This window comes from Larimichthys crocea, chromosome I (genome assembly GCF_000972845.2).
Source record: "Larimichthys crocea isolate SSNF chromosome I, L_crocea_2.0, whole genome shotgun sequence".
NCBI classification, from domain to species: domain Eukaryota; kingdom Metazoa; phylum Chordata; class Actinopteri; family Sciaenidae; genus Larimichthys; species Larimichthys crocea.
In genome coordinates this window covers 14,693,990-14,720,551 of record NC_040011.1, presented here as the reverse complement: position 1 = coordinate 14,720,551, position 26,562 = coordinate 14,693,990, and the positions used below count along the sequence as shown (strand labels likewise).

The 26,562-nt window shown below is 39.7% G+C and overlaps 2 protein-coding genes across 10 annotated transcripts in view; both read right to left on the bottom strand.

The window, feature by feature from the left end:
* The window catches only part of itpr1b (inositol 1,4,5-trisphosphate receptor, type 1b), an 82,754-nt gene extending 74,274 nt beyond the window's left edge, over positions 1-8,480 (bottom strand). For all 9 annotated transcript variants that reach the window (XM_019267298.2, XM_019267301.2, XM_019267299.2 and 6 more), the window contains exons 1-3: positions 8,263-8,480; positions 6,768-6,881; positions 3,333-3,403 (exon numbers count right to left, since the gene is read on the bottom strand). In XM_019267298.2, the coding sequence (XP_019122843.1) occupies positions 3,333-3,403; positions 6,768-6,859 (163 nt within the window). In that variant the 5' untranslated portion in view covers positions 6,860-6,881; positions 8,263-8,480. The remainder of the gene's footprint in view (positions 1-3,332; positions 3,404-6,767; positions 6,882-8,262) is intronic.
* An 8,329-nt stretch (positions 8,481-16,809) lies between these two features.
* On the bottom strand, positions 16,810-22,538 carry setmar (SET domain and mariner transposase fusion gene). The gene is made up of 2 exons (XM_010734666.3): positions 22,334-22,538; positions 16,810-19,683 (listed from the first exon to the last, which is right to left on the bottom strand). The coding sequence occupies exons 1-2, from the start codon at positions 22,535-22,537 to the stop codon at positions 18,886-18,888; spliced, it is 1,002 nt and encodes a 333-aa protein (XP_010732968.3). The 5' UTR covers position 22,538; the 3' UTR covers positions 16,810-18,885.
* Between the last annotated feature and the right edge of the window lie 4,024 nt (positions 22,539-26,562).

The following is a 26,562-nucleotide window of genomic DNA, read 5'->3' as shown; positions in this document are numbered from 1 at the left end:
AACGAAGCAACTCACTAACGTGCCACTTTCTCAATGGTTTGAATCAAGATGACATGTTATCGTTTTAGTGGCATGAGCAGTTGCTCGTAGACAAGTCGTGGATATGAAAATTGCTCTGAATACACACTTTGGCAGAGTCTGCAATGGTGACTCAGTTAGGTACCCAGGTAGGTAAAGACAGATTTAGTTTTTGTTCATTTCATCCATCACTGCTCCACCTTCACTTTGCTCTTGGTGACTTAGTAAATAAAGCCGACGCGACACTGTGATGAATGCGTTACGCAGACAGCAAATTCTGAGTTAGACCATCAATTTGAGGAAACAAAGAAATGCTCCTTACTTTACAAGATGAATTCACATTGTTGAAATGTTTTACTGGCCATGATGAAGCTCCACCAGGGTTACACCATGCTGTTCAAACATCAAGAATGTCTTTGGCCTGGCAGCCACGTTACTGATGAGTCAGTTCTAGCTGCTATGAACCAACGAGCAGTGTAACTGCAGGTGCAAAATCATATGAACAGGGCATACGCAAGCAGACAAATCAATAGAACATCTGCCTCATTACAGAGCACCGTGTCCAGATATACACCAGGTGCCCAGAAAAACAGAAACACCTGAGATGTAGACTAATGGAGCACACCCAGTTTGATTGGACCACAATATATTGCAAAGTCCTGAGATTCAATAACACTACAAAAATAGAACCTAGAGTTAGAGTACATTACTATATTCTGTTTCATACAGGCTTCGCCCCCTAAATCCTAGGATGCTCGGAGGATAAGGACGAAGCAGAAGTGGTGTATTTTCCACTGGGTTCGCACTTCATGAGGAATCAATGACCAGTTCATACTCACAAAGGCGTCATAGCGTGTCGCAGTGCAATATTTAATACTGAAAGTGGAATACGTCATAAAACCTACTGCTGCGAGAAGTGAAGACGATGTTAACACACTTTAACAGTCCAGCAGAGAGCAGAGTTGGTGAGAAAACAGCTTCATGTGCCAAAGCGCATGAGGGCGAGTGCACAGCTAGAGCACCTAGAGATCACAATCACTCTGACAAAACAATACAGAGTGAGTCATAGAAAAACAAGAGACATCCTGCAGATAGAAACCAATCAAAGAGCAGAGAGATTCATTTTAAACAATATTAATTAGAATAAGAATAAGTTTTCTTTCAAATCAAACATCCAAAGATATAGATGGAAAAACATCCTTGCTGCATTTCCAACATTTTTTTGGCCACAGCATCACACATTGACCATAAAAGGTTTCCAACTAGTCTTACTTCTTGAGATTAATTAGAGAGTTTGACCTCTTTGGAACTCTAAAACTCTTCAAAATGAAACAACTTACTACATAACTGGTCCCAGTTAAATGTTCCCAGCTCAGAGACATATGCAACCTGTGATATGGGGTCATGAGTAGGTCGTGTGTAGAACCACCTTAAGGGAAACAGAGAGCAGCTGACATCCTAACATTATTGTAAATAAGCATGTAATTTAATGAAGCACTGAGTCTTGTTTCATGACTAGCTATCATACTAGCAGGTCCCCATGCCCCAAGAGGCCATTTATTTAGATTCAGTCCAATTAAAATGCAATATAAGGGGGCAAAGGGCATAATAGTTTAAGGAACCTGAAACAAATCAACAATGGAGCTGCACAAAAAACAAATTATGTTTTATTTTTAGTTATATAGCTGCTGGCTAATCTGCGCAGATGTCCATGCTGTCAGGTTAGAGCCTGGTATCAGATGTTTAGCGGGAATGGCAGGTTGCTGTCATGTGCCTGATGTTTATCTCTGACTGGTAATCTGCCTGAAAGAAGACATTTATTGTGAGATCCAGGACTACAAACAAAAACACATGTGGTAGATGCAAGGTCATTTATTATGTATGCCGAGACAATAAAACAAATTCAGTCTTAAAATGCCAGCCCTATGGCTGTGCAGCCTTGGTAATAAAATAACAAATGTCCATCTTGAAAGCAATATGACTATAAAGTACAGGGTAGTAATGACAAGGTTTTCATTTCTGTTCATCATTTTTGGATTCACTGGAGTTGATATAAACCAGCTACAGTATGTAGAGGGCTCGCTGACTGTTTGGGCCTTCCACTAGCTTCTCCTAGTATTAACTGTGAATGGCTTCATCCAACAGAATTTTGATTCAGACATTCAAGTGAGGTTGCGACCAGAATGAGCCCAAATGATATAGAATATCAAACAATGTGCGGATGTATTTACAAATCTATGATGTGGTGAAAAGATCTTTGAGAATACAGTCCTCCAGTCAGTCAGCCTTTTGACATTATCCTCTTCCTGGTTATCATCACTCAAGGATGAAAGATGGAGCACCAATTATAACAATGACAGGGACATGTTAAATAAGGTCCTACAAGGCTTGCCATGTATAAAAAAGGTTAATTGAATTTAACGCATTTGGAAAGTACGCCATTCAGAGTAAATGGACACGACTTTGGAAATTTTGTCATTTCACTCTCTCTAACTTGCTAAAGACCTCCCTCGGAAACCAGCCAAAACTTCTATAAATGTATTTCCTCAAAAGTGGCAGCCAATTTCATGCACTCAGTGGCTAATGCATCAGCTACACCAGGCTGTCACCTGGTCAGATCACCATCCATTTCTATAGTGCTTGATGACAGGGTCCGAAATTGCTATAAAAGTTGAAGTTGGCAGAACTTGGTTGTGTAATTGTGTGCCAAGTGTTTTATTGGGCCTTTTCTTTCCGAGTGAGTATTTGAATGCAACAGCAGTCACTGGTGTTGTTGCTAACAATCATAGCATGCTAACAGAACCATTACCATCTCAACATGGTTTCAGGAACACAAAGGTGGCTTAATGCCAATCCAATGAAACTACACAGCCTCTAAATTCAAACGTAGTGAAGCACCTTTTAGCACAGGTGAGGGTCACAGCATGAATGTGTGATTTGTAATGTGCGAGCACTATTGAACCAACAATATCTAACCAGCATGAAGCAAAAAGGCTCAAAGAATTCAAGCTGTTCTGAAGACAAAAAGCGCACACACTTACGCTACTACTTTGTAGTAAATAGCAGCTATTTGATGGAACGGTTTGTAAAAGTAAGATGAAACTGTTAGATACGATTTTCTTTGGATTTTAGGTAATCAAATCAGGACCTCGTTAGAAAGAACTGCTGAAAAGTAAAACAACTACTGTCGAATTAAGGAAACAATAATAATTAATTTAATACACTCAAAAGGCCATAAGTCCTGTCTCACAGTATACCATAGACATCAAAACATCTCCAAGTACAGTACAAAGTAAGAGATTTTGAGGCCTTACCTCTGAATTTCTTGGGCGGGTTGTTGAGGTCACCTGTGTCTGGTTGTACCACACAGCGGTCATCCACAAGCCTGGGGACAAAGCCATCATTATGATTGAGTCAACCAACCAAGACACGTCATGCAACTTTAAATGTCGATACACCCTTTAAAAGGTTTCATATTCCATACATGAACAAACAGATCAAGCTAATATTACCACTGTGGTGTGAGTGTCAATGGTGTAACACTATACACACCAACATATACAGCAACGTGGCAGAAAAGGCGGTGAATAAGGCAGCCAGCTAGTAAACATGGGCGTACATAATGCTTGATTTAAGAATCACATTTCAAATGTTTTATGAGTCGTTTTATTGTGTCACACTGTTCTACATCCCGTGACCCAGAAATCAATCCAAGCATGCCATCTCGAAGGATTTCTCAATTTGTTAAATGCATTAGAGAGGAGGCCTGCTGGAGGAGCTGCGTGCAAGGATGCACAGGTGTATCCTTTGTGGAAATCTTAATGGCACCCGAGACATATAAAAGAGAATAAATGTATAAAAGTATAAAAGAGCTGGAATATGCAAAGCGTGGTGGGAGAAGGACTCCACGAATGTAAGTGTGCCTTTTAATCACGTTAGTCATTTAAGACGATCAAATGTCCAATAAAACTTTGTGCAGCGCCTCGCTGCTGTGCCTCACTTCATAATGTACTTATTCAACTGACATCACTTTAAATTGACGGCTCCAAGGAAAGGATGTCTCATTCTGTTAAGTGCCTGTTGGGTCTTTCCTCACCTCCTCTGCTCCCATCTCAAGTGGATGGGAGGAAAGTGAGGAGTGGAGGTGAGGAAAGGAATCGAGGATGTACAAACTGAGAAATGAGAAAAGGTCTTATGTAATGTTGTTTGTTTATAAAACAAACAACAATGTTGTTTGTTTATGTTATTAACACCAGTACTTTTCCTTCTATGTGAAATCTAAATGTCTACAGCGATAAAGGCCTAAAGGACATAGAAGCTACTAGATTTAATTTCATTTAAATCAAGTAGTTGTTTCATTGGACACCCGAGTTCAAAGCATTCAGGCAAACTGTCTGAACCTCTTCCACCACACACCAAAAAAGGCTGTGCTGAGATAGCTCTCTGAAGTTTAAAATGAACGGAGCAAGGGTAACAGGTTTACTCTGCATTCCTGCCTGAAATTTATTTATTTAGTATCATGATAAGAAATAGCAGCATAGCAGAAGCTGTCATTCAAAGACTGAGAGGATGAGGTTATATATTTCTCAACTGGGGCACAAGTGATAGATTGTACCATCACTGTTCGTCTAAACAACAGTGAAACAGGGCATTTCCTCAAGAATGCAACAACAGTGCTACCTCATCATTCTCGTTAGAAGCATTAATCAAACTTGTCTGGCAAATTTTCCAAATAATAATAGAACAAAATATGTGAAACACTTTTCATTTTAAACTTGATTGCACTATCAGTCCCAGGAATTCATGGGAAACCCCTGGGAATACTATCAGGTAGTAGATCAGCATAAATACAGCACTTCAGTAGGATGCTCTGGCTGGTCCAGTCAGTTACATCTTTTTATAGCTCATGCAGTATAGACTGCGCTGCAGGAGCACCGTCATGTTGAAGAAAGAAAGCACATGGTGTGAGAGTCTTCACTGTTGGAATAAAGAGGCGTAGCCTTGATCACACTGATGTGCTCTTGGGCGAAGGCCCAAAAAGAACACAGAGAGGGTTCGGAGGGTCATCGGCATCCAAGGTCAAGATACAGCATCACAGCTACATCCCAGTCTCCCAGCATCAAGACATCAGATGGCATCCTCTCTGAGTTGTCCAGGTGGCTGCAGCTGTCTCTCAGGGGTCACATTCAGTACACTGACAGCGAAAGCAACACCTAATACAATAATGCTATTTATAGTTCCGTCCTCTAAGCTCTTTTCTTTAACAGGAGCACTCACAGCAGCATTGGGGGGGGGGGGGGGCACCAACACACCCCACCATTTACTTGGCATAACAATACGAGACGGGAAATTTGACAAACGAGCTCTGTCATGGTGGCAGTCTTCAAAGCTGTGCACACATTTGTTGCCATGGTGGGTGATGCACAGCACTATACTGTGAAAGAGCATGGTGGCAGAGAGGAGGGCTCAGAACGGCCTGTGGAGGGTGGCAAACAAAATAGTGACATGGCAAGAAGAGGAAGATTGCAGGAGTCAAAAAAAAGGAGAGCACAACAGAGATGCTTCGCTCATTTCACCTCATGAAATAAACACTCTGGGGGAGAAAAACAGCGAGAAAGATGAGAAAAGAGACGTGCTTGGTGCAAGGAAATAAAGTCTGGAAAATGGTGCCTGGCATGCTGGATGTGCTGTCAAATATTGTCATTCACATCTCTCTGACTGCATCTTCTGCTTTTAGCCTTCTGTTCCGACCGTCAATTTATGTCAAGGTTTGCTCGTTTTGCACATAATGAGATGCACTTTTAACTCGTTGCCTACAATTAAGGAGGAGGGAAAACGTCAAGCACTTAAATAAATGGTGCTCAGAATGTAACAGGAAGAGACAGGGTAATTTGAGTGCGCACTGCCAACTGAGCACACAATATCAAGGAAGTAAATGGAGAACTATGGCTTTGCTGCAAGATCCACTTCTCAAATTAGACTACCTTACTCTTTAAATCATTTACCAAATTTAGCAGACACCGTTATGAGGAGTGACTCGGCATGCTGCTCCATATTTACAGATAGGAAAAACAAAACATCAGATTAAGGGAAAATAGACATTTGACTGCAGTCGATGTCTGAAACTCTACATACATGTAGGAGTCAATAACTTTGAAGTAAAAAAAAAAAAGACAAGCTTTATCTGGTTCTCCTGTAAAAATAAAGAAATACAGCACAGTAAAAAGGTTCTACCTATTACTCTGGCCAAGATAAATCATTTAGTGTGAAAAAGACTCAATCCAGATCCATTTTGAGGAGGTGGGTCTTCAGTCTGTGTTTAAAGATAGAAAGGTATTCTGCCATCATTTATTTCCTCCTAGTTTAACTATTAATTCAGGTCCAACTGTTTCTGAATACCTAACCTAAATTCTCACCTCTGAATACTGGGTTCAATTTGTTTCACTGAAAACACATCACTTATAAACACATTTAAACACATTCACCATAACTAACCATGATGAAACAGAGACATTAAATCCATCCATTGCATAAATTCATCTATTATGGTTTCCCATCTCTCTAGGTGAAATATAGCAACCTTGTAGATCATGACATGAGGTAGTTATTTTGGAGCATGAGCTTGTGTATTTTGCACAGTGAGACGATACTGTCTGAAGCTACATCCATCCATCCAGCTGGAATCCTGCAGCATGAGCTAATGGGTCTGTTGAGGTGGTGAAAGCTCCCATGAAAACAAGAAGACTTACCCTAAAGTGCTGATAAATCCACTGGTGGAGCCCTCTGCATACAGGGAACAAATGTCCCCAATATGGAGGAAGCTGGACATCTTGTCCGACATGGTTCCTCAGGGTTGATCACACCTGCAAAATATTGACACCAAAGGTCTTTAAAGCAGTCACTACATATAGCAGGGCTCAATCAAATCACACACTGGGAACCATTATTAAATATTTTACTCAAAAAATCAATTAACTGATTAACCAATGACAATTTATTGTTATAAATGACAATTCATTAGTCATATAGGTCATTTATCAAATAAAAATACTAAACATAAGCTCCATGTTACTGCACACACAGGTTATCAATAGCTCATTTCACTGAAAAGAAATCATAAACGGCAGCGGTTATGATTATCTAGTGTGATTCATTGTTACTTTTATGACATTGACTTTGCCACCGGTCAAGTTTGTGGTCGGTTGGGTCTATCTGAATTTTTCTTCTTTTTTTTTTAGCCCATCCTCAGAGCACCACCTACTGTAAGATCATGAGTAACAATTGTGGAGCAATTATTTACACTGGACACAAATAACCCAGATATAATCTCTGTCCTATAAATGTGTCCTGTGAATTTGGTTAATATGGACTCTCTATTTTCAATTGAAATGTTTAACAGACACGAATACAGTGAAGGAGTTCATTTTATTTACAGCTCATTCAAGTTGGACACATAATTATTAGAAAATGAAACAATGAAAAAATCCTGCCAAAAAAAAAAGTCTCTCTCTGAGCACTGTGCTATTGTTAGCTGTGTGAAACCAATGCATCTTTAATATAGGTCAGTACTCTTTAGTGTGTTCCCAGCTTGAGAGAATGTAATAAACCTGCGTGTAAGAACCCACCACTGTCTTCCAGAGGTTAAATGGTCAACTTAACAGCATAGAGCACCTATGCTTTCTATGCTTTTCTGTTCACATCCAACCACAGAAATTCAACTTTAACATCATTTTAATTTGAACTTTGACACATACAGTGACAGTATACAGCACCGTGCCATCAAACAAAAGGGTCTAAAAATGGTATGTATATATATATATATATATATATATAGACAAGATTTTTTTCATTGTTTCATTTTCTAATAATTCTGTGTCCAACTTGAATGAGCTGTAAAAGAAATGAACTCACCTTCACTGTATTCGTATCTGGTTAACACTTCAACTGAAAATAGAAAGTCCATATTAACCAAATTCACAGGACACATTTATAGGAGGCCAGAGATTATCTTTATATCTGGGTTATTTGTGTCCAGTGTAAATAATTGCTCCACAATTGTTACTCATTCGGACTCAAACATCCATGCTAGCTACGTTACACGTCAAAGCGCCTCTTTCTGTACTATTCGCACGAGCCGCAGCATAACAGCAACAAATGAGCGCGTGGGCTACTTCCTTGACAGGGATGCTTATAGCTCAGTGACAAAATGAACACCGCTGGAAAACTACACATGAAGGACTTTACCTGTCAGGAATGAAAGGCTGCGTCAAAGATGGAGAGAGAAAGAGGGAGCGAGAGAAAGAAACGTGTGAAGAAGTGGGTCAACACAGGATAATTTCCACAGCGCTATCCTCGGTTAAGTCCATGGTGGTGAAACTCCAGGTAAGAGCAGGCTGAGCGGCGTTATCTCTGACAGCTGAATGCGTCCTCGGCAACAATCCGCTTCTTACCTCCTCCACATGTCACTGAGGGAACGCCCATTTCGTTACTATTTATACTGCAGCGGAGCTCGCTGGGTAATGATGTTCTTTGGGCAGTTAAACTGTCACTGGCAGTACAAACAAAGTAACTATTCCGATTTTAAAGAGGCATTGTTGTCTTAAAAAAGCTTATTGTAACAGTTTGTTTCATTTTATTTGAATAAAATAATACTTATGTATATGTTCCTATTAACTACAGGGGCTCTTGGGATCTCAGTGTCAGTCTGTCAAATACTGAACTATCAATATAGACTGATATACTGTATCATAACAACTATTAGATGGATTGTCATTTTGCACAGACATTCATGATTCCCAGAGGATGCACTATGCCTATGACTGAAGTCATCCCAACTTTTCCTTTAGTGCCATTATCAGTTCTAAGCTTCCAATGAAAAACCAAATGCATGCATAATTTATGACATTCCCATCAGAGTCATCTGCACCTACTTTGTGTTTATTGCTAGTTATCAAACGTGTAGTGCATATTAACCCTAAGACTGCAACATGGTGAACACAGTAAACATATTATCTGCTTAAATGTCAGTATGTCAATATATACACTGTGATCATGTTGCTGGCTTACATTGGCATTAAGCTCAAGGCATGGCTGTGACTGACTGACTGGCTAGTCTTGTATGAATCCCCAGCAGCTGACACTGCAGGCATCAAACAATTGCAATAGAAGATAATCAAATAGAAATTCCCGGCCTGTGTGGGATCATGTGCTTAATGTCTGTCTACTCCTAAGCATAAATAACTCCTTTAGATGTGTCACATGTTGTGGACTGGAGCAAACGTGTTGCTGAATGAGACCAATCCATGTGACTTTAGGTTTTTGTCAATGTCTACATAATTTCATGTATGTAATGTCAAAAACAGAAGCACCCATACTGCCTTACAAAGAAGAGGCCATGCTGTGCATGTCGAAGTGTGAAAGGACACGGGATAAAGACATCGGTTGTGTGTGCACTCTCCTGTCAGAAACACTGAGTCGGCCACTGGCACATTCCTAGGTTTGTGGTGGGGCACTCCTGTGGGGTCTGTTTAGGTCAGGCCAGATTTGTATTTCTTTTCTAATTTTCTGTTCTTTCTTTCTTTTCTTTTTCTTTTTTCTTTTTTTTTTACATAGAAATTATTGTTGAATAATGCATATACACCATACTTTTACAGTTAGCATAATCAGGAACAACCAGGTTTCCAAGTTTGTAATATAACCTTTGGAAATGTCACTCTCACGACTTTGAGTGATCTGGTTTATTTGCAGCTGACCCATTAAAATCACACTGTAACGTTTTTATAGATTTGAATTAGAGCAGACGCTTGTACTGAACATGCATTGTGCGTCCTGAACTCACACATAACTTGCCATGTGAATAAATAAGTGTGGGCAGAGGCTCGTCACAGTAATCCTATTATTTATCCCAAAACAGTGAAGAGACTTACCTTCAATTTCTCCATAAAAGCCTCCATACAGTAGATGGTAACTTTGAAATATGTAAAAGATTCATTATTTCTAATTATTCCTAATTGCAATATGAATGAGTGAAAGAGAGGCACATGAAGAGAACAAGCACTTTCATCCCTAAAATGGGCTCGCTGGCATTAACCAAACCCATTGATGAGCTGTTCATTTGGTCTCTGAGCCACAGAATCTAGAGAGATAACAAGAGTGGAGTAAGTGCGAGTGTCCATTACCATAAAAGTGCTTCTTTTCTTTTTCTACATTCCACATCTGCTTCTCACTGTGCACAGTGTCTTTAAGATGTAAATGACTGCAGATTGCTGTAGAGTGCCGAGGCCAAAAAAAACTTCTACACTGTGATTCACTGATACACTGTGTTTTAGTGTACTAGGTTCCGGGCAATTGAAAAACAACACATATTATGCATGTGGTGCCACTCCCCCCTCTTACTGTTATGCAATCAGTCATTATTATCAAATTATATCACAAATTATATCAAAAGCACATCCAAAACCACTTGTACACAAACAGACTGTTATTCTATTTGTTGAATCATAATCGTTGTGAAAGGAAGGACGAAGGACAAGTGCTTTGTTTCAGGGCATCATTGTCTGATACAAGCATGGGTGTCTGTATTATGACCTCACAACATCTAAGAGAATAGCCTTTGTTCTACAAAAAAGTATCTCCAGGCATTGGCTAAATTTGACATTAAGTAAAGTTGAATACAGATCATGGACTACTCAGTTGTCATGGATACAGTGTACAGACGGCTGGCTACCATTCTACCACAGAGCAAAAAATGTACTGTATATATATAAAACTGGACACAACTGCTGTTGTGTTTTTGTGAATCAAAGCGATTCTGATGTCAGACATGATTTGACTTGTAGCTTTGTAAACATAAGGAAGTCTCTATTCTCTGGGTATTTGGTGAGTGTTTTATCACCCTGCTTTAACCTTAAGAGCTTGTTTGCTGCCAGAGGGCTTTCCCACCCCACACAGCAACACCCAACAACTACTGATATACATTCACAGGAGATGCGATGGGTGGGGAGAGCGATCGTTTTCCCATGAACGAGGGTCATGAACAAGAAGTTCAGTGGGAGGGAGAGGTGATTCATCCCAATTGGTAGTCTGATTTGTGACATGGGCCGGTTTTCCTGATAGATTTAACAAATGACTAACAAATGAATGAACACAGCAGCTGCATGCTTGGAAACCATCAGAGACAGGAGGATGACAAAATGCAGCTACCATCTGTGTGGGTGCACAGATTGTGAGATTTGTCATTGTGCATGTGTTAGAGTGAGTATTCTCATGTGCAGATCCAGGCCTTCCCTAAGCAGCGATGTGTGGGCACAATGGTTGGTACTTTTCTTGTCTGAGGCTCCGATAGTCCTCTGTGTGGGCCATTGCCTGCAAACCAATCCTTGCATTCATCAGAAATGTCAGAGTAGAGCTAAATATATTCGGAAAAACAAAGAGCCTCTTGTGTTTTCATTATTCCTCATTATTTTTTGATTTCATGTGTAAGATGAAAGCTCTAGTAGGTCCACATTTACTCACGTTAAAAGGAGATATGGAGTGCCCTGTAAGTTGATAACTCTATAAACAATGTGGCGGCCTCTAACTGCAATTCTGGATCTGGGACAGTGAACCACTGAAGACGTGATGCCGCTGGGAGCAAGAATCATAGATAATGGCTTATTAGCAATTTCAAGCTAAATGTAGAATACTGATAGAACTTCTTTTAACTTCAGGAGGCTCACACCCACAGTTGTATATTCTGTACAGATTAGTTCCATTTGATAATTTAAACTCTTTAAAGCTCTGGCAACTGGAGCAATGAGTCAAGGCTTCCTCGGGATCAGTATGCATAACTTTTTGATGTGAGCAAGTCTGTCATAAATACACAGGACCTTCCATCGTAGTGTAAAGAAAAGGGCATACAAACAATCTATTATCCTCTGCCAGCCTTCCTGAGTCTGTGACAGGGACATGATGTCATTAATAATCTGTTAACGACATCACTCCCCTGTAGAGTCGAGTCAGTTGCACAGTCAAAGCTTAAGAGGTTTATCATGCCACAGTTTACACAGATCACACATAGGACTCAGACACGGTCAAGTAGATTGACACTTATTAGACCCTCCCATGATACCATGCGTTCTCAAAGAAGCTTCTTTTTCTTTTTTGATCACAGTCGACCAATGAGCAAGAAGTGAGAGCTGTGTGAGCTGAACCACAAGGCATGAGATCCTGCCTTGCCTGCAAAACAACAGGTATTGGTACAGCAGCCTGGTGTAAGGTAGAGATCCACCTGACTAAAAATAAAAGACAATTATGCTGGTATAATGGCCTGCATATTCCCAGTGGAAATAATCTGATTAGACCAGCTGCAGAGATATCCTAATTAGGCCTTGTGATTTTTGTGCCATAACTTGTTACCGATGTAGGAAAAATAAGTTTCACGTTCTGTGCTGAATCATGGACTGGACTGGATCTTTTGTGGCAAACTGCATGAAAATGTGTATTAATCATAAAAGTATTACATTTTGTGTGCAACAGGTGGTGCATAGAAAACATCACTGACGAAATAGCTATATTCAACTAGCCCCTTCTTCATACACACTGTGCACAAAGCGGAGGATCACTTCACCACATCCCCTTGGTTACGGTATAATCAATATTCCAGACCATGCACTCATGCCAGTGGAAATTATCTGCCAGGTGTTAACTGTGGAGACAGATACGAGTGAGTTTTTGTTGATACTTAAAAGCTGTTTGAGCTAATCCTGCTGAAGGAGAACAATAGACAAGAAGGCAGTGGTCTGAACTCACCTATTTAACCTGCAGAACATGTTCTGTAAGCTGCTTTAATTGCAGGTAATCCACTAGAATCAGTCAGAGTAGTCCTAGCCTCACTTTCACTGCATTTTATAAGCTACCTGGTTACCTAAATGAGTCTACATATGTCAGATTAAATGCTAGTATATTCTTATACAAAATGTATACATGAATATCATTCTGATTTTGATCCACAAGTATTGTAATCATATTAAAGTTGGATTGTTTGTTTGCACCATTAACTATTTAACATATCTAATATAATAATATAATTATAATAAGATGTAGCTTCTTCTTATCAAAATAACATTATAACAATGATATAGTCACGTTTTCAGAATGAAGAAAAAGACCGTGCTGCATGCTGTACACAGGACTGGTAATGGGATTGTCACAGCTTAGTTTGCACTGAAACATTTGGGACTGACTATTTGTCGGTGAGCTGTTGCACAAGGTTTCAAACTCCTTTAGTGAAGTGGCTCACACATGATTAGTCTCAGCCTGAAGTATCTTCCATAACAACCCCACTGTCCAACGAGTGCCTAAACCTCCAAGCAGACTCAGTGGGATCATTTGAGGATCATTGCACAAGACTGCGATTGCAGTGTGACATAATGACAGTGATTAAAGCTAATCGTGGGGATATGTTAGGTTATGATGAAAACCAATCAATTCCCTATATTCATTTCCCCTTTATCTTAGAAATATTGTGTCTAAATCCCACTTAGCCACCTTTAAGCAAACTGAAGACATAAACCGCTTAATTAAGATCTTGTGTGCTGTAACATAGTGTAGGTGGAGTTAACATATGTATGCATGTGCAGTCTGATCAGTGGTGAGAGCAGCTGTGGAGGCGTTTGCCTCTTGGGCTCTAGAACTTCCTGCTGAGCCTGCTGCAGGTGTCCTGGACCAAATTTAACTTAACATCTGTGATGGGAGGAGTCAAACTGAAAAACCCCATTGACATCTTCTTCCTCCAACACTGAAGTGAAGCCACAACATTACCTGCTACTTTACACACAATGTAGTAAGAAAGAGTCATATTTATAAAAATCCTGAAATTGTACCTTGACTTTACTTGAATGACATTGCATTTTCAGGTAACTAGGCAAATTATATGACTGATTTAATACATGCTGTTTAATCTGTTGATCTATTCAATACAACAGACACAGGAACATTACAAATGTACAGACCCATGTGGTTCAAACAACTGATTTCATACATTAAGAGTTGAAGCATATTTAAACATGAAGATCACAATAATCGTTAATTATTTTTTTGTGGTTTCTCCTACAAGCTACACTAACTTTTATCAGGCTCTTTTTGTGGAAAACTCCTTTTTAAAATGATGTTGTAAATAACTGAAATTTGTCTAAATAAATTGCTGATATTTTTTATGTTATCAGCCAACATCCAGACAAAGTCAAGACTTGAAAGAAATGTTTTAAACTGGTCTTTGAGATGCCTTTGCCAGCAGGTCCAACTGTTTTTTTTTTTTTTTTTTTCTTTGGCTCCAGGATTCAAGGACATCTGCTCCTTCATATGAGAGGCGCTCCATTTTTGAATAAATGGACTGCCAGTTGTAATTTCTCCACTGGTCACTCATCCTAAAATAGTGTCTCACCCCTTTATCAACGTGATGCATGGCTTTCACAAGTACAATCTGTGTCTTCTGTCCGGTCAAGATACACTTGGCAAGATATTTAGGTTAAAGTATTGTTAGCTTAAATGGGGCTGTGGGGCAGCAATGAAGGATGAAGGGTGATCCCATATACAGAACACACCTTAATCACCTAAAAATCAAAATCTCTTCTCAGAGTGAGACAACTCGACTTTTACTGTAGCCACAGCACACTGTTTTACTCTTTTATTATTATTATTTTTGACTCATGTGCTTTAAAGGAATAGTTTGACATTTTGAGAAATACACTCAAAGATCAATACCAGTAAATATAGAGCTGGAGTAAGTATGGAGCTTAAAGACTGGAAATAGGAGGAAGCAGCTAGCCTGCCTGCCTACCGACATCTCTAAAGCTCAAGAACCTGATATATTTCATTCGTTTAATCTGTACAAATTTCAATTATTTCATGTTTTGGCTAGAAGCAGTAACTTTCTATAGTCCCTGCTGGTGACAATGGCCACTGGCCAAGAAATAGTCCACATAATCCCCCTGTTAGCTGCTAGTTGTTAGCTGGTGAGTGTTTTTCAGTTTTAAATGGATGGTGTTATGGAATTTTCTATCCTTAGGTTACACGAGGTCACGTGTGGGCCTTGAGGTCCTCGGCAGTATTAATTGTTTGGCTTTGGTTGAGAACAGTAGGTGCCAGTCTATCTCAACACTGTGGTGGCCAGGGTCGAAGAGACCCGTTGCTGCCTTACTAGACATAATAGATAGCTTGTCGCTGACGTTCCAATCTGTGTAAACAGACTAGAATATGCTGACAATAACACCTCCATGCGTAAAGGCATTCTCTTTGGCTAGTTCTGGGGCGTGTAGTATTTGTGGTGTTATCTTGAGGTTTAAAGTCGATCCACCAGCACGAGTTCGCCAGAATGTGAGACCGACTCAGGCACTTCTGATGAACTTTGAGAGTGTCTCTAATTCTCCTTGGCCAAGCGTCAAAAAATAATACAGCATAAGACATCAGAGGCTCCTGAACACTTTCTTCCTTCCTGACCTCACCATTGACCTTTGACTTCAGCAATTTCTCCACAACAGTATTGATGGTAGGTCTCTTCCTAAAATGATACAAATTCATTGAGTTCTGTAAAGAGAGATTCTATAAAAACATTGTTTTTTTCATGTACTGGTCAATTTCGAGATTTTGACATTTCAAAGTTATGAAGTGTACCATTCAAACAATGATGGCAGTTATTTTAAAAACATTTATTTTCCTTCAGAGATATCATTCTCAAAATACCTTTACAAAATGGTGTAACAGGCTGCTGCATCGTAAGGCATCATTGACGTATTTGTTTTTGTATATGGTGTGTGTGTGTTTGTGGAGGGGGTACAGCAGGGAAGTTCACCTCATGTGATTAACTGGTGGTTGCTAGGTGACCATCCTGGAAATGAGCCATTCATTTGCAGCCTGGCTCCTCAACAGTCAGGATTTGAGAACAGCCTTCGTGCACCTCTGAACCAGCCGCTGCCGCCAAATCACCTCCTGTACACATAGTCGGTTGCCATAGGGATTTCAGGGACATCTGACTCAAAAATGACATGAGTCGTGTATTTGAAGAGAGGCTGGAATCTGGTTTATCACAAAAGGCACAATAAAGAGGGTCACAAATTGAAAGCATTAGGAGCTGATTCTTGTCGTCAAATGAAGTGTTGAATCTGTTGGTAACAGAGATAAAATATTAGACCACTGCACACATGGTTTAGTTGATGGCGGAGATAGAAACCTTGACCTAGAACTTTCTATACATTTCTATCCTTTGGTTTGAGAAATGCCTGGCTATTCCTTTTTTCCCCTCTGCATTCTCTCTGTCCTAGTTTTCTGCAAGGTCACAGCCACAGCTAACATCCAGCCCTCCACATGGCAGTACAGTATTTCTGGTAATACACTGTAAATTAGCATTGATCACAAAAACGATATTTTGTACTGTTGTTCTGGCTTGCACCTTGCAGATGTCAATCAACTTGGGTTGATTTCTTGTTGTATTATACTACTACTTTGTGTCCAATCAGACATTGTATTTGTGGAGTTCAAAGGGATAGTTTGACTTTTTGTCAAATTTTCTATAATTCTTATTTGCTATATTGCCCAGAGTTAGATGAGAAGATCAATTTAACTGTCAGCCTAAAGGTAACCAAAGGTAATCCACCAACCAGCAGCTCTAAAGAGCTCACTATTTAAAGCAACATTATGTAGAAATTGGTATTTTTGTGATCAAGTGCCTCCGGTTTCAAAGTAGCAAATGCTGACAGTTGATTTGTGCAGGATTTGGTTCCAACAGTGCGTATGGAAAACAAAAGAGGCAAAACATTTCGTTTTTTAGCATTTTATTAACTTAGCTTAAATCCATTCACATGCAGATATCAGTTTACAGAGAATACTGGAATTGTGTCTTTCTCGTCTTAGGTTGCCAATTGGACTATGGAGGAAGTTGACCTGGTTATCTCTTATCTGGATCCAAAGCAAAGATCCATGTTTCTAGGCTTCCTGTGTAGTCAGTGGATATGGACTACACAGGAAGCCTAGAAACATGGGTCTTTGCCCCCAGAGGCTAAATCACTGTCACTGTGGGTTCTGAGATTGGTTATGGCAAGACAAGTCACAGTGTCTCATTTTTACACTCTACAGTCAGTTCAGATTAAACGGATGAGATACAACATGTTAAACTATTGTGGGTGGATTTAGTTTTTTAGGACAGTGGCAGGTGACCCATGAACCTTGTGAGGCAGCTAGACGACAAATTCAAGCAAGAATCCATCTTGCCAGGCTTCAAGCTATGCGCCTGTGTTTGAACAGTGGTTACAGACCAGTCAGCAGCTTGTGGGGAAGTAGAGGCAGCTACAAGATGAGCTACATGTGTGGTCTATTGCAAGGTTGTGTGTAATTGCCAGAAAACAACAATGGTGTCTGGTAAAAAGATGCTGCTTGCATCAATTATTTCCAATGTGGAGAGTATTTATTCATCCAAAGAAGAAAGATGTTTGTGATCCTTTTCTGACTTCAGGCTTAGGTAAGAGTTTGACTGTGTTATCTGATTGGTTGAAGACATTATTCATCCAATCACCTTGCCTGTATTTTTTTGAAAGTGCTCGCCCCTTTTTCCAACGACTTCCCAGATGGTTCTGGTGCAGTAAGGTTACTGCTAGTGCTAAGCTAAGCTAACCAGATGCTTCTTGTAGCTTAAAATTTACATATTATATTTGGTCCATGCAAAGAACAGCTCATTTTAAACAGAAAGAAATCTCAGGTAACCCTCACAGAGGAGAAAATATGGGTCAAAACAACAACGACTGCGCCTTTAACCGGTCCACTGGGTGACACAGAAACCAATCAACTTGACAGTGGTCTCCGATCAGCACAGGGCTTCTATCTCCTCCCACCATTTAGTCTCTCTCAGCCCCAGTGTAGCTGGAGCACTGGTCCCAATTCTGGATGAAACACGGTCTCCATCCTAATTAACCCAGATGTGGATATTAATAAAATGAAAGCAGGTCTAGACTAGAAACGGGTCAGATTGAACAGAGAGGATCCTGATTCAGAAACGTCACACTAAAGTGGGACACCTTCGCCCCTCCTTTGACGGGGGGATAAAGTCCGTTTCTATATAAAAAAAATCCCCCCTGGCTCTTTTTAATTGCTCCCACCTCTCTGGAGGTTCGAGTGCGATGAGGAGCTGAGAATATCTGCAACAGGAGGCTGCATCGCACGAACACAGAAAAGAAATGTCAAGTTGATGGAAACATGACAGCTATTACTTTAACTGAGAATTTTGATGATTTGTTTTTACTGGCATGATGACATCTTATTGCATGAAACTTTGGCAACCAAGGGTGTAAAGATCAATTCTGTGGCCTATGTGGCTATTAAAAGAAACCTATTAAACATCATTCCTCTCATTTCTGTCAGCGCAAATGATGCTTCAGTTCCTTCCAGATTCCTGTGTCGTGTAAGAAATGGGGTTTATACCTGCTCGGACAAGATTAGAGCTGCAAGTAAATCTGGTGGGAAACACTTGTCCTACACAGGACAAGCCCTCCCCTGACAGATGAAATGGATTGTGAAAGAACAGACAGAAATGTCAACAAGTTTTCTCTCTCAGAAAAATAATAGTCTTGTTTTTTTCTGCCTTGAGTTTTAGTTTGCATCATCTTACATTTGAGTGGGAGACAATACCAGATCAAGAGACACTAGGGAGAACCAAACAGGAAACAATGACGGGCACAGACATGACTCATCCAGCTGATTGTCTTGAAGGAGCCACAGATTGTTTCTTTTTCTAACCAGTGGCTGAATTAACCAAGGTTTTACTGGAAATAGAGAGAACTATGTAGCCATAGTTTTATATAAAAATCTTTTCTCCATTTTCATGATTAAATTTAGATTATTTCAGTTGAGAATAGATAAATCCAGTGGAAGCAACTGAACACAGTTGTTGCCACCACAGCGGCACTCTTTCCTCTGGAGGCCGTCTGTCCTACTGGCCTGTATGGCAGCATCACTTTGAGTGGACAGCAGCTCCACAGGAGGTTGATTGCTGTATCCTCCTGAGTAGTCAAACGTCAGCTCCTCTTGTGCATCAATGTTCCGTCCAGCAAACAGCGCCAGTCGAGGAACCACAGAGTGCACACGGACTGGCTGCATGAACAGGTTGGGCTGGCAGGAGTGGTTAAGAAAGCGGCCTACGTTTCCCGCCATGGCAGGGTCCACAAACGTCTCAGTGATGGAGTCCACGCCTGCATGCTCCCTGACGGCAATGATGTAGTTATTTTCCTCAGATCTCTGGGCAAGCTGTCTGCGTCTAGCCTCCTCAAAACTGATCACCTCCCCTGCATACTCGCACACAAATGTCCCGTGCGGGATTGCCTCTAGTGTCCGTACCCCCCAGCCCCTGTTCTTGGTGCTGAAAACTTCCAACCTGAATCTAAGTCCTCCCTGCACCACCCGGTTAGAGCAGAAATCACTGCAGGGGCAAAGGGCGTTACACTCAAACACAGGTGAGCAGTAACCAGAGTGTGTTCTGCTCAGGTTCAGCAGTGTGCCGGTGCTGTTGTATGCCTGGCCATGTGTCTGCAGGCAGGAGCAGCTCTCAGTGAAGCACAAGTGGGAAATGCAGGAGCATCCAGGAAGGGTGACTTCACTGGGGTCAACAGTGCATCCTGGTCCCTGAATGTTATCTGGAGAATACTGAAAAACAACAAGGGCAGAAAAAGTTGAAGTTAGATGCCTTTGTGTTACTGGACAGTGAACTGAATACACTTCAGTTTTGGACTGTTGATAAGGCAAAATATGATATCTGAAGACACCACCTTGAGCTTTAGGAAAATGTGGCATGCATCTTATAGACTGAACGTTTAATCTAGAAGAGTTCATTGAACGATATAATTTACAATCTTTAAGATTTGTACTGTAATGCAGTCAGAAAGGTTCTGTGGGTGTTATCTAGGACTCCTCTGATTCTGGAGAGGCAGTTATTTTATACTTCCCTGTACTGCAGTCAGAAGACAAGGCTGTAGCCTGTAATGATTTGCTGCCATCTGCTGGCAAAATAATAGATTTGGTCTGACAGAGCCGATAACCACTAGGTTTGACGAGTACTTGCAGGTTTTCTGGACAAAGCTCTAGTACAACTCCTCCAGTATCAACACCCTAAATGAAATGCATTTTAATTTGGATTTTTCTGCAAGTTGCTTTAGATAAAAGCATCAGCTAAATCTTCTATTATCTCACATGTTCATAACAGATCTCAACTTAGTCTTTAATTGCAGTAATACAGTTCAGTCCTGTCATTGTATTCCTTATATTGTATTTTTGCATGGTAGTATTGCTGTGTAGTAAAATGAATTTGGACAAAGCACATACTTAAAAAGGTGAACATGGAATATAATATTCATAACTATGTTTTCATGCATGTATGATCACCTGAAAATAAGAACCTTTATTCTTTATTTTTCTTACTTAAAAATGATCCTTTCATATCTATAGTGGGAGCGGGTCCTCTTTCATGCAGGCCATGTTTCTATAGACTAAACTAAATAGTGACTCTAGACAGGGCCCTTAAAATGTTTGTTTCTCCTTTACACCAAGAAGGTGAGGGTGATGTGAGGAGATTGCAATGCAGCAATTAGACTACTAGATGCAACTAAATTCTACACACTGGACCTTTATTATTTACTCTTAAACGTGTGTGTTTTCTGATGTTGTAGCGTGTACTGTGGGTTCAACATGAAAGCAACGTCATAGTATCCACAGTTCCTCTTCTTCTTTGTTACACATTACATTATATTCTACATTATTAGAGACAGACAGATAAATATATCAAGGTATATTGGTATCTGTAGTGTCAGATACATAACAAAGATAATGTTTAAGGCAGAAACTCTCTTTATGGAGTTTGTCAGAGAGCACTGATTTTTATTTAATTTCTACCTTTGTAAATAATGTGTATTGTGGTAACAATTCTTTAAAAACAACACTTTGTTTGTAAATGTCATGATAGTATTTTTTTTCTTTATTTTGAAGTTATCTGTAACTATCAGGCTACAGGATCTGTGTACATGAACATGTCAAATCAAAGGTATTAAAAGGGAAGTGACACTGGTGGTGACATCCATCATCATCATCATCATCATCATCATCATCATCAGAATGATCTTTGGATGTATCTACTGTATGTCCATCTGTTCCCAGAGCACACAAGGAGTGTGTAGAGAGTCGCGATTCAAACATTATTTTCATCGTTAGTCACGTCTGATTGTTGTTGTGATGCATTATGATATGATTTACAGGTTTATGCTGTGGCCTTTATCAGATATATATGTGGTGGGGTCGCCCTGTCAAGCTGGTTGCACACAACCCACAAGTGACCAAGAATAGATTACAAAAGATTTTTTTCATGGTGGACATTTTAAAATGTCCCAGCAGGAGAAACTCATAGAAAAATGGTGTGTAAATACCAAAAAATTAATGATATTTTAGCTGCTGTACTTTCAGGGTGCTGACATGGTGCATGCTGATTCATGGTTCATTTCATTAGTAACACCTAGGGATGGGTCAGTCGCGAACGAGCCAATTCAAAGAGCCAGCTCTTTTAAGTGAACAATGTTTGTTTTGTTTTGTAAAGTAAAGTAATACAGTGCGCTACCGGTGCTCTATGCAGTCAATAGCTGTCCTTTTTTAATTTCTATGCTGAAGTGTTTCTATCTGCTTTGTGTAGCAGAGCGGTTCTACAATTAAGTTAGTGCATTCACTGGGCGGTTTCAGAGAGTTACAAGGGTCTGTAAATGCAATGAAAACAACTGGCTACAGCAATTTATTGATATTTGAAAATGTAATTTACTTTTGAATACTTCAGTACAAAGGATGTATTGAATAATTTAAATGATATATGCATACACATACAAATCAGTCAAAATAGTGCCAAATAAATTTGGCTGAATTAGAAAAGGTATAAGTGGTCAAATGAAGAGCCGAAAGAGCTCTTCTTGGCGAGCTGAGTAAAATGACCCGACTCCCTAAAAAGAACTGAACTTCCCATCAATAGTAACACCTGTGTTTAGTTTTAAGAGAAAAGACCCCGCGAACCTGTCCTGTGTTTCTATACTTGTAACCGAAGTATTAGCCTAGGTAGAAATGTTATATTATTACGAAAATAAATGGCACTAAAACAACACCTGTGCTCTCATGACACTCCTCTAACAAAACAACCGAATGGCTGCTATAAATATGGAGGTCTTAAAGTCTGTAAACGTTGCTGAAACATATACACAACGTTTACTGAGGCTAACTGCAGCTCAATGTGTTCAGCTGCGGACAGAAACACACTGCGTATTATTACCTGAAACACGGGAAATGTCAGCGCACCTGAACTCTTCTTGATTAAAACAGGGACGCTCTCGAGACCGTTGCTCAAATCCAAACTATCTATATTTATATTCATATCCGGAGTTTCCATTAAAACACCGGCAGAGCATACAGACCATAGACATATATACATAGACGCCGCATTGAGCGCTGAATCGTACGTAAACGGTGCCGCCATATTGTATATATGTCTATGATACAGACCACATGCTGGAAGCGGCAACTTCCGGTAGTTTAATTACAGAGTAGCACCATCTAGTGATGAGTTTGTGTTACTACAGCACTGTAATTACAACTCGTGTGGTTTGACACACATCTGTCCGTCCGTGCTAAGGACAAAGTGGACAGGAGCTCATTAAGGACAAACAGCGTGAGTTAATTGTCTCGTCTGATCTGCTGTGAGGATGAAACTAGAGAGAATTTCTTATTTGAAATTAAAAAAGAAGCCTGACAGTGTCACATCTATTTATTCAATTCATTATATAAGCGGCCCCATTTATTCAACAGTGACTTTCTTTCTTGGCTTCTTTCTTTCTTTGCTCAATTGTTGTCCTCAGACCTCCAGTTTTTTCATCACTATCCCAAAGCACAAGTAGTTTTGGTTACCCAGTGGTGTGCAGTAATGTCACATGGCCTGCAGATGACAGGACTAGTTAGGCAAAGTACTAAGTAGTATATCCCTCTGAAGTCACAACTAAACTTCTGCATGGTGAACATAGATGGATAAACAACAGAAGGAACCAATTAATAATTTAATTAATCAATCAATTAAAACATATTAAAAGAGCCAAATGCTTGACACTGCATGTATAGTGGTTAAAATAGCTGCTTCTGTCATGACAAAGACCTCTTTTACGCTCTTCTTCTTTCGCTCTTATAGACTACCCACATGACCAAACCAGTGAGTTTGCTGTGTGTGGGATCCTGTGTGTTCACAGCAGCCCAGACAAACCCAGTAGCTGTTAAAGCCTGAGAGAAGAGTCGTGATTCAAAGTGTTTTCTCGCTGTTCAGTTCAGTTACACAATAACATAAATAACTTTGCTGGAATGTCATTCTTTAAGTTGTGTATCTTTTCCCTGCCTAACCTTCCTGTGGTGTTACAGTGGTGTGTGGAATTGATATGCAGTGGTTTATTCTCTGGTGGCTATCTGAGGCAGATGAGGGGGTCACATTGTCAGCTGGCATTTCCATGCTGCACACAAGTGACCAAGGATTTTCCTTTGAGAGTCAGCCTTCATCTTTGTCCTTGGGCAAAATTAGAGATGTCAGTTGTTAGCCATGCATCCACTGTATGTAGGTTTCAGAGTTTGCATATTCAGTCACAAGCTGAAATGGTAGAAGTGAATGGTACAAGTATTTGACAATGAACTGATTGACAGTTTGACAACAACAGAGGTTAGTGCTGAAAAGAAAGTGGGCTTCGTGACTCAACTGTTGTGTTGTGCTTCTACAATAGCTTTCAAAATACACCACAGACATTTGTACAGATAGTTGACGAGCTACTGATGTATACTGTGTGATGCCCTAAATCAATCCACATTTTCAACAGTTGTAGAATTTAATATACAGCTCTATATTCAACCACTGAATATGATAGTTACTTTGTTAGCATTAGACTAGAAAATTAAACATTAAAAAGCACATTTTGTATATATACAGCTCTGTGAGACTGTGTACTACACAGCATGTTAGTGTTAACAGTGTTGACATTAACATGTTCACCATCTTAGTTTACTGTGTTAGCATACTAACATTTACACAGCAGTAAAATAAAGTACAGGTGAGGCTGTTGGTTCAATAGTTTTGCAGATATTATATACGTATATAGATATAGGTATTTGTAAAGTTCAAAAATCTGAGATAAATGTCCAGATTTCATGATAATCTATTCAGTATTTGTCCAGATTCTACCAACAAAAGTCAGCCTCTTGTTGGCACTAGAAGGGACGTGAGGCAGTGACCACAGGATTCAACCTCTGGGAACCACAAATCTCTGTAAGAAAGGGTCACGTTTATCATGTGGATGTTCAGATATTTCACAGATTAAGTCAAAACTTGGACAAGTTGGTGGTACGAGACATGTACAAGTCAGAGTATCAACGATGTTTGAATGGTTTATCCTCTGGGAAGCATGAATGTCATTACAATATTTCAAACCAATCCATCCAACAGTTAAGATCAGAGTGATAGACCAACTAACTGTCAGACCGACATTGCAGTCCCTGAAGGCATGCTGCTAGCATGGCTAAAAATAACACCAGTTTTAAAGAGGTGCCTGTCAAGATGAAAGTGAAAAGGCATCAGACCTCTATGATATACTATGATAAATATATACATCTATGTTCACTATAACTATTCAACCATTTTTTTGTGAAAGTTGACTTTTTAATGTTAATACGAAATTATATGAAATTAAAATTATCTGGCAATTTCTCATAAAATAGAATCCAACAGGGGATAGAGGCATGGAACCATTCTTCCCACATATCCTTGTGTTCATTAAATTTCTGCCTTAATTAAGGGCAGAATATTAATACTGATGACCACATATTTAAGGATTTGGTGGAAAAAATTGCATAATCTGTCTCATGCACCACACATCCTAAAGCAGTAACGTGTTCACTCAATCTCAACATCTTTTCATTTTTAAACATTTTAAAAAAATTTCAGGTTCATTTTGGGTTAGTCTCTTAATTTTATTGTTTAACATATGTTCATTGGTTTTCTTTTTAGCTTTTAAAAGGGCATTTCCTGGAGTACATAATATGACTTGACATTGTGATCTCATTGTGCCATCTGACAATGGGGTGAAACGGCTTCCCCTGTTCCAGATGAGGCAGGTCGTTGGGGGGTCTTACATGGGTGTTGTCAAGGATCTTTTGGCTTTAATGAGAACACACACACACACATACACACACACACCAACACAAAAGAGCTGAACTTTGAGGCTGGACTACAATTGGTTGGAGAGTTAATGAACCAAAGGCATGATAGAGCCTGTTCTCTGGGGAGATTATCAACAACAGTCCAGCAGTCCCTTTGCTTCTCTGCTGATTGACTTGCCCTCAAATTGGCTGTGATGCTTCTCCCAGCTTGTGAGGAAAGCTGCGCCGTGGCCGTGTGGATGCACTGTTGTCTGGCCTGACAGCGGAGAACAAAGGAAATTTCAAAGGTTTCCCTCATCTGCCTTTGTCAGCTTGAGTAGACATAATTATGATGACTTGACCCCAGAGGTTTCAAAGAGGTTTTTTTCTGACTGCTCCACTGAGTTCATCAAAGGCCATCAAAGGCAGTCCAACAAACAGGGAAGCAGAGATGCTCCGATAAGTCACAGAGAAAGAAAGAAAGAAAGAAAGAAAGAAAGAAAGAAAGAAAGAAAGAAAGAAAGAAAGATTCAAACCCATGAACACTTTGTTCAAACATTTGGGTGAGAACACAGTTCACACGAGGAGGACTTCAGTCTGTATCCGTGCACTCTGTGGCAGTCATCCCATGAGACCGGGTGCCTTCCTCTGCTGCCAGGCAACTGCAGCGACAGTGCGATTCACTCACATGACAAGATTTTGCAAAGCAATTAAACAAGGAGTCAAGGGGGTTCATTAGCCTCCTGAGGCAAAGCAACATATTTAGCTCTTTGCGATGAGTTTGAAAAATGAATGAAGTTTGATAGAAATCTGCTGAGAGACAAGTCAAGAGTCAAGACTGTACACAGCTAAACAACATCTGTATTTCTTTAAAAAGGGTTCAAATCAAAGCAGTTTTATACGCATACCTGTGAAAACTGGAGTAAGACACTTTGCAATTAGATTTTGTGTGCCCACAATGCTTTCAGAAAAAAACCTTACATAATTTTAGTTTCAGTTTTTAGTTTTCAAGGGTTCCTAGCGTGTTGCATGTTACTTTTAATGTAAGCATTTTAAAAAAACCTTTTCTTTGGTTTTCAATATTTCACCACAAACCATCCCCCTAACCTTAAAGTTCTTAATGGAAAAATGTTAATGTTACTGTGCTTTTATTCTTACCAAAGTTATAAAAATGTATTTATTTTCATGTCAGCATAATAGTTTACCATAACATTAATGACACACATTATGACACAAAAATAAGTTTTAAATCAAGACTGAAATACAATGGATAACTACACAAAAGAAATATTTAATGTTACCGATCTACAGTCACATTCTTTACCATCTATTGTGTTC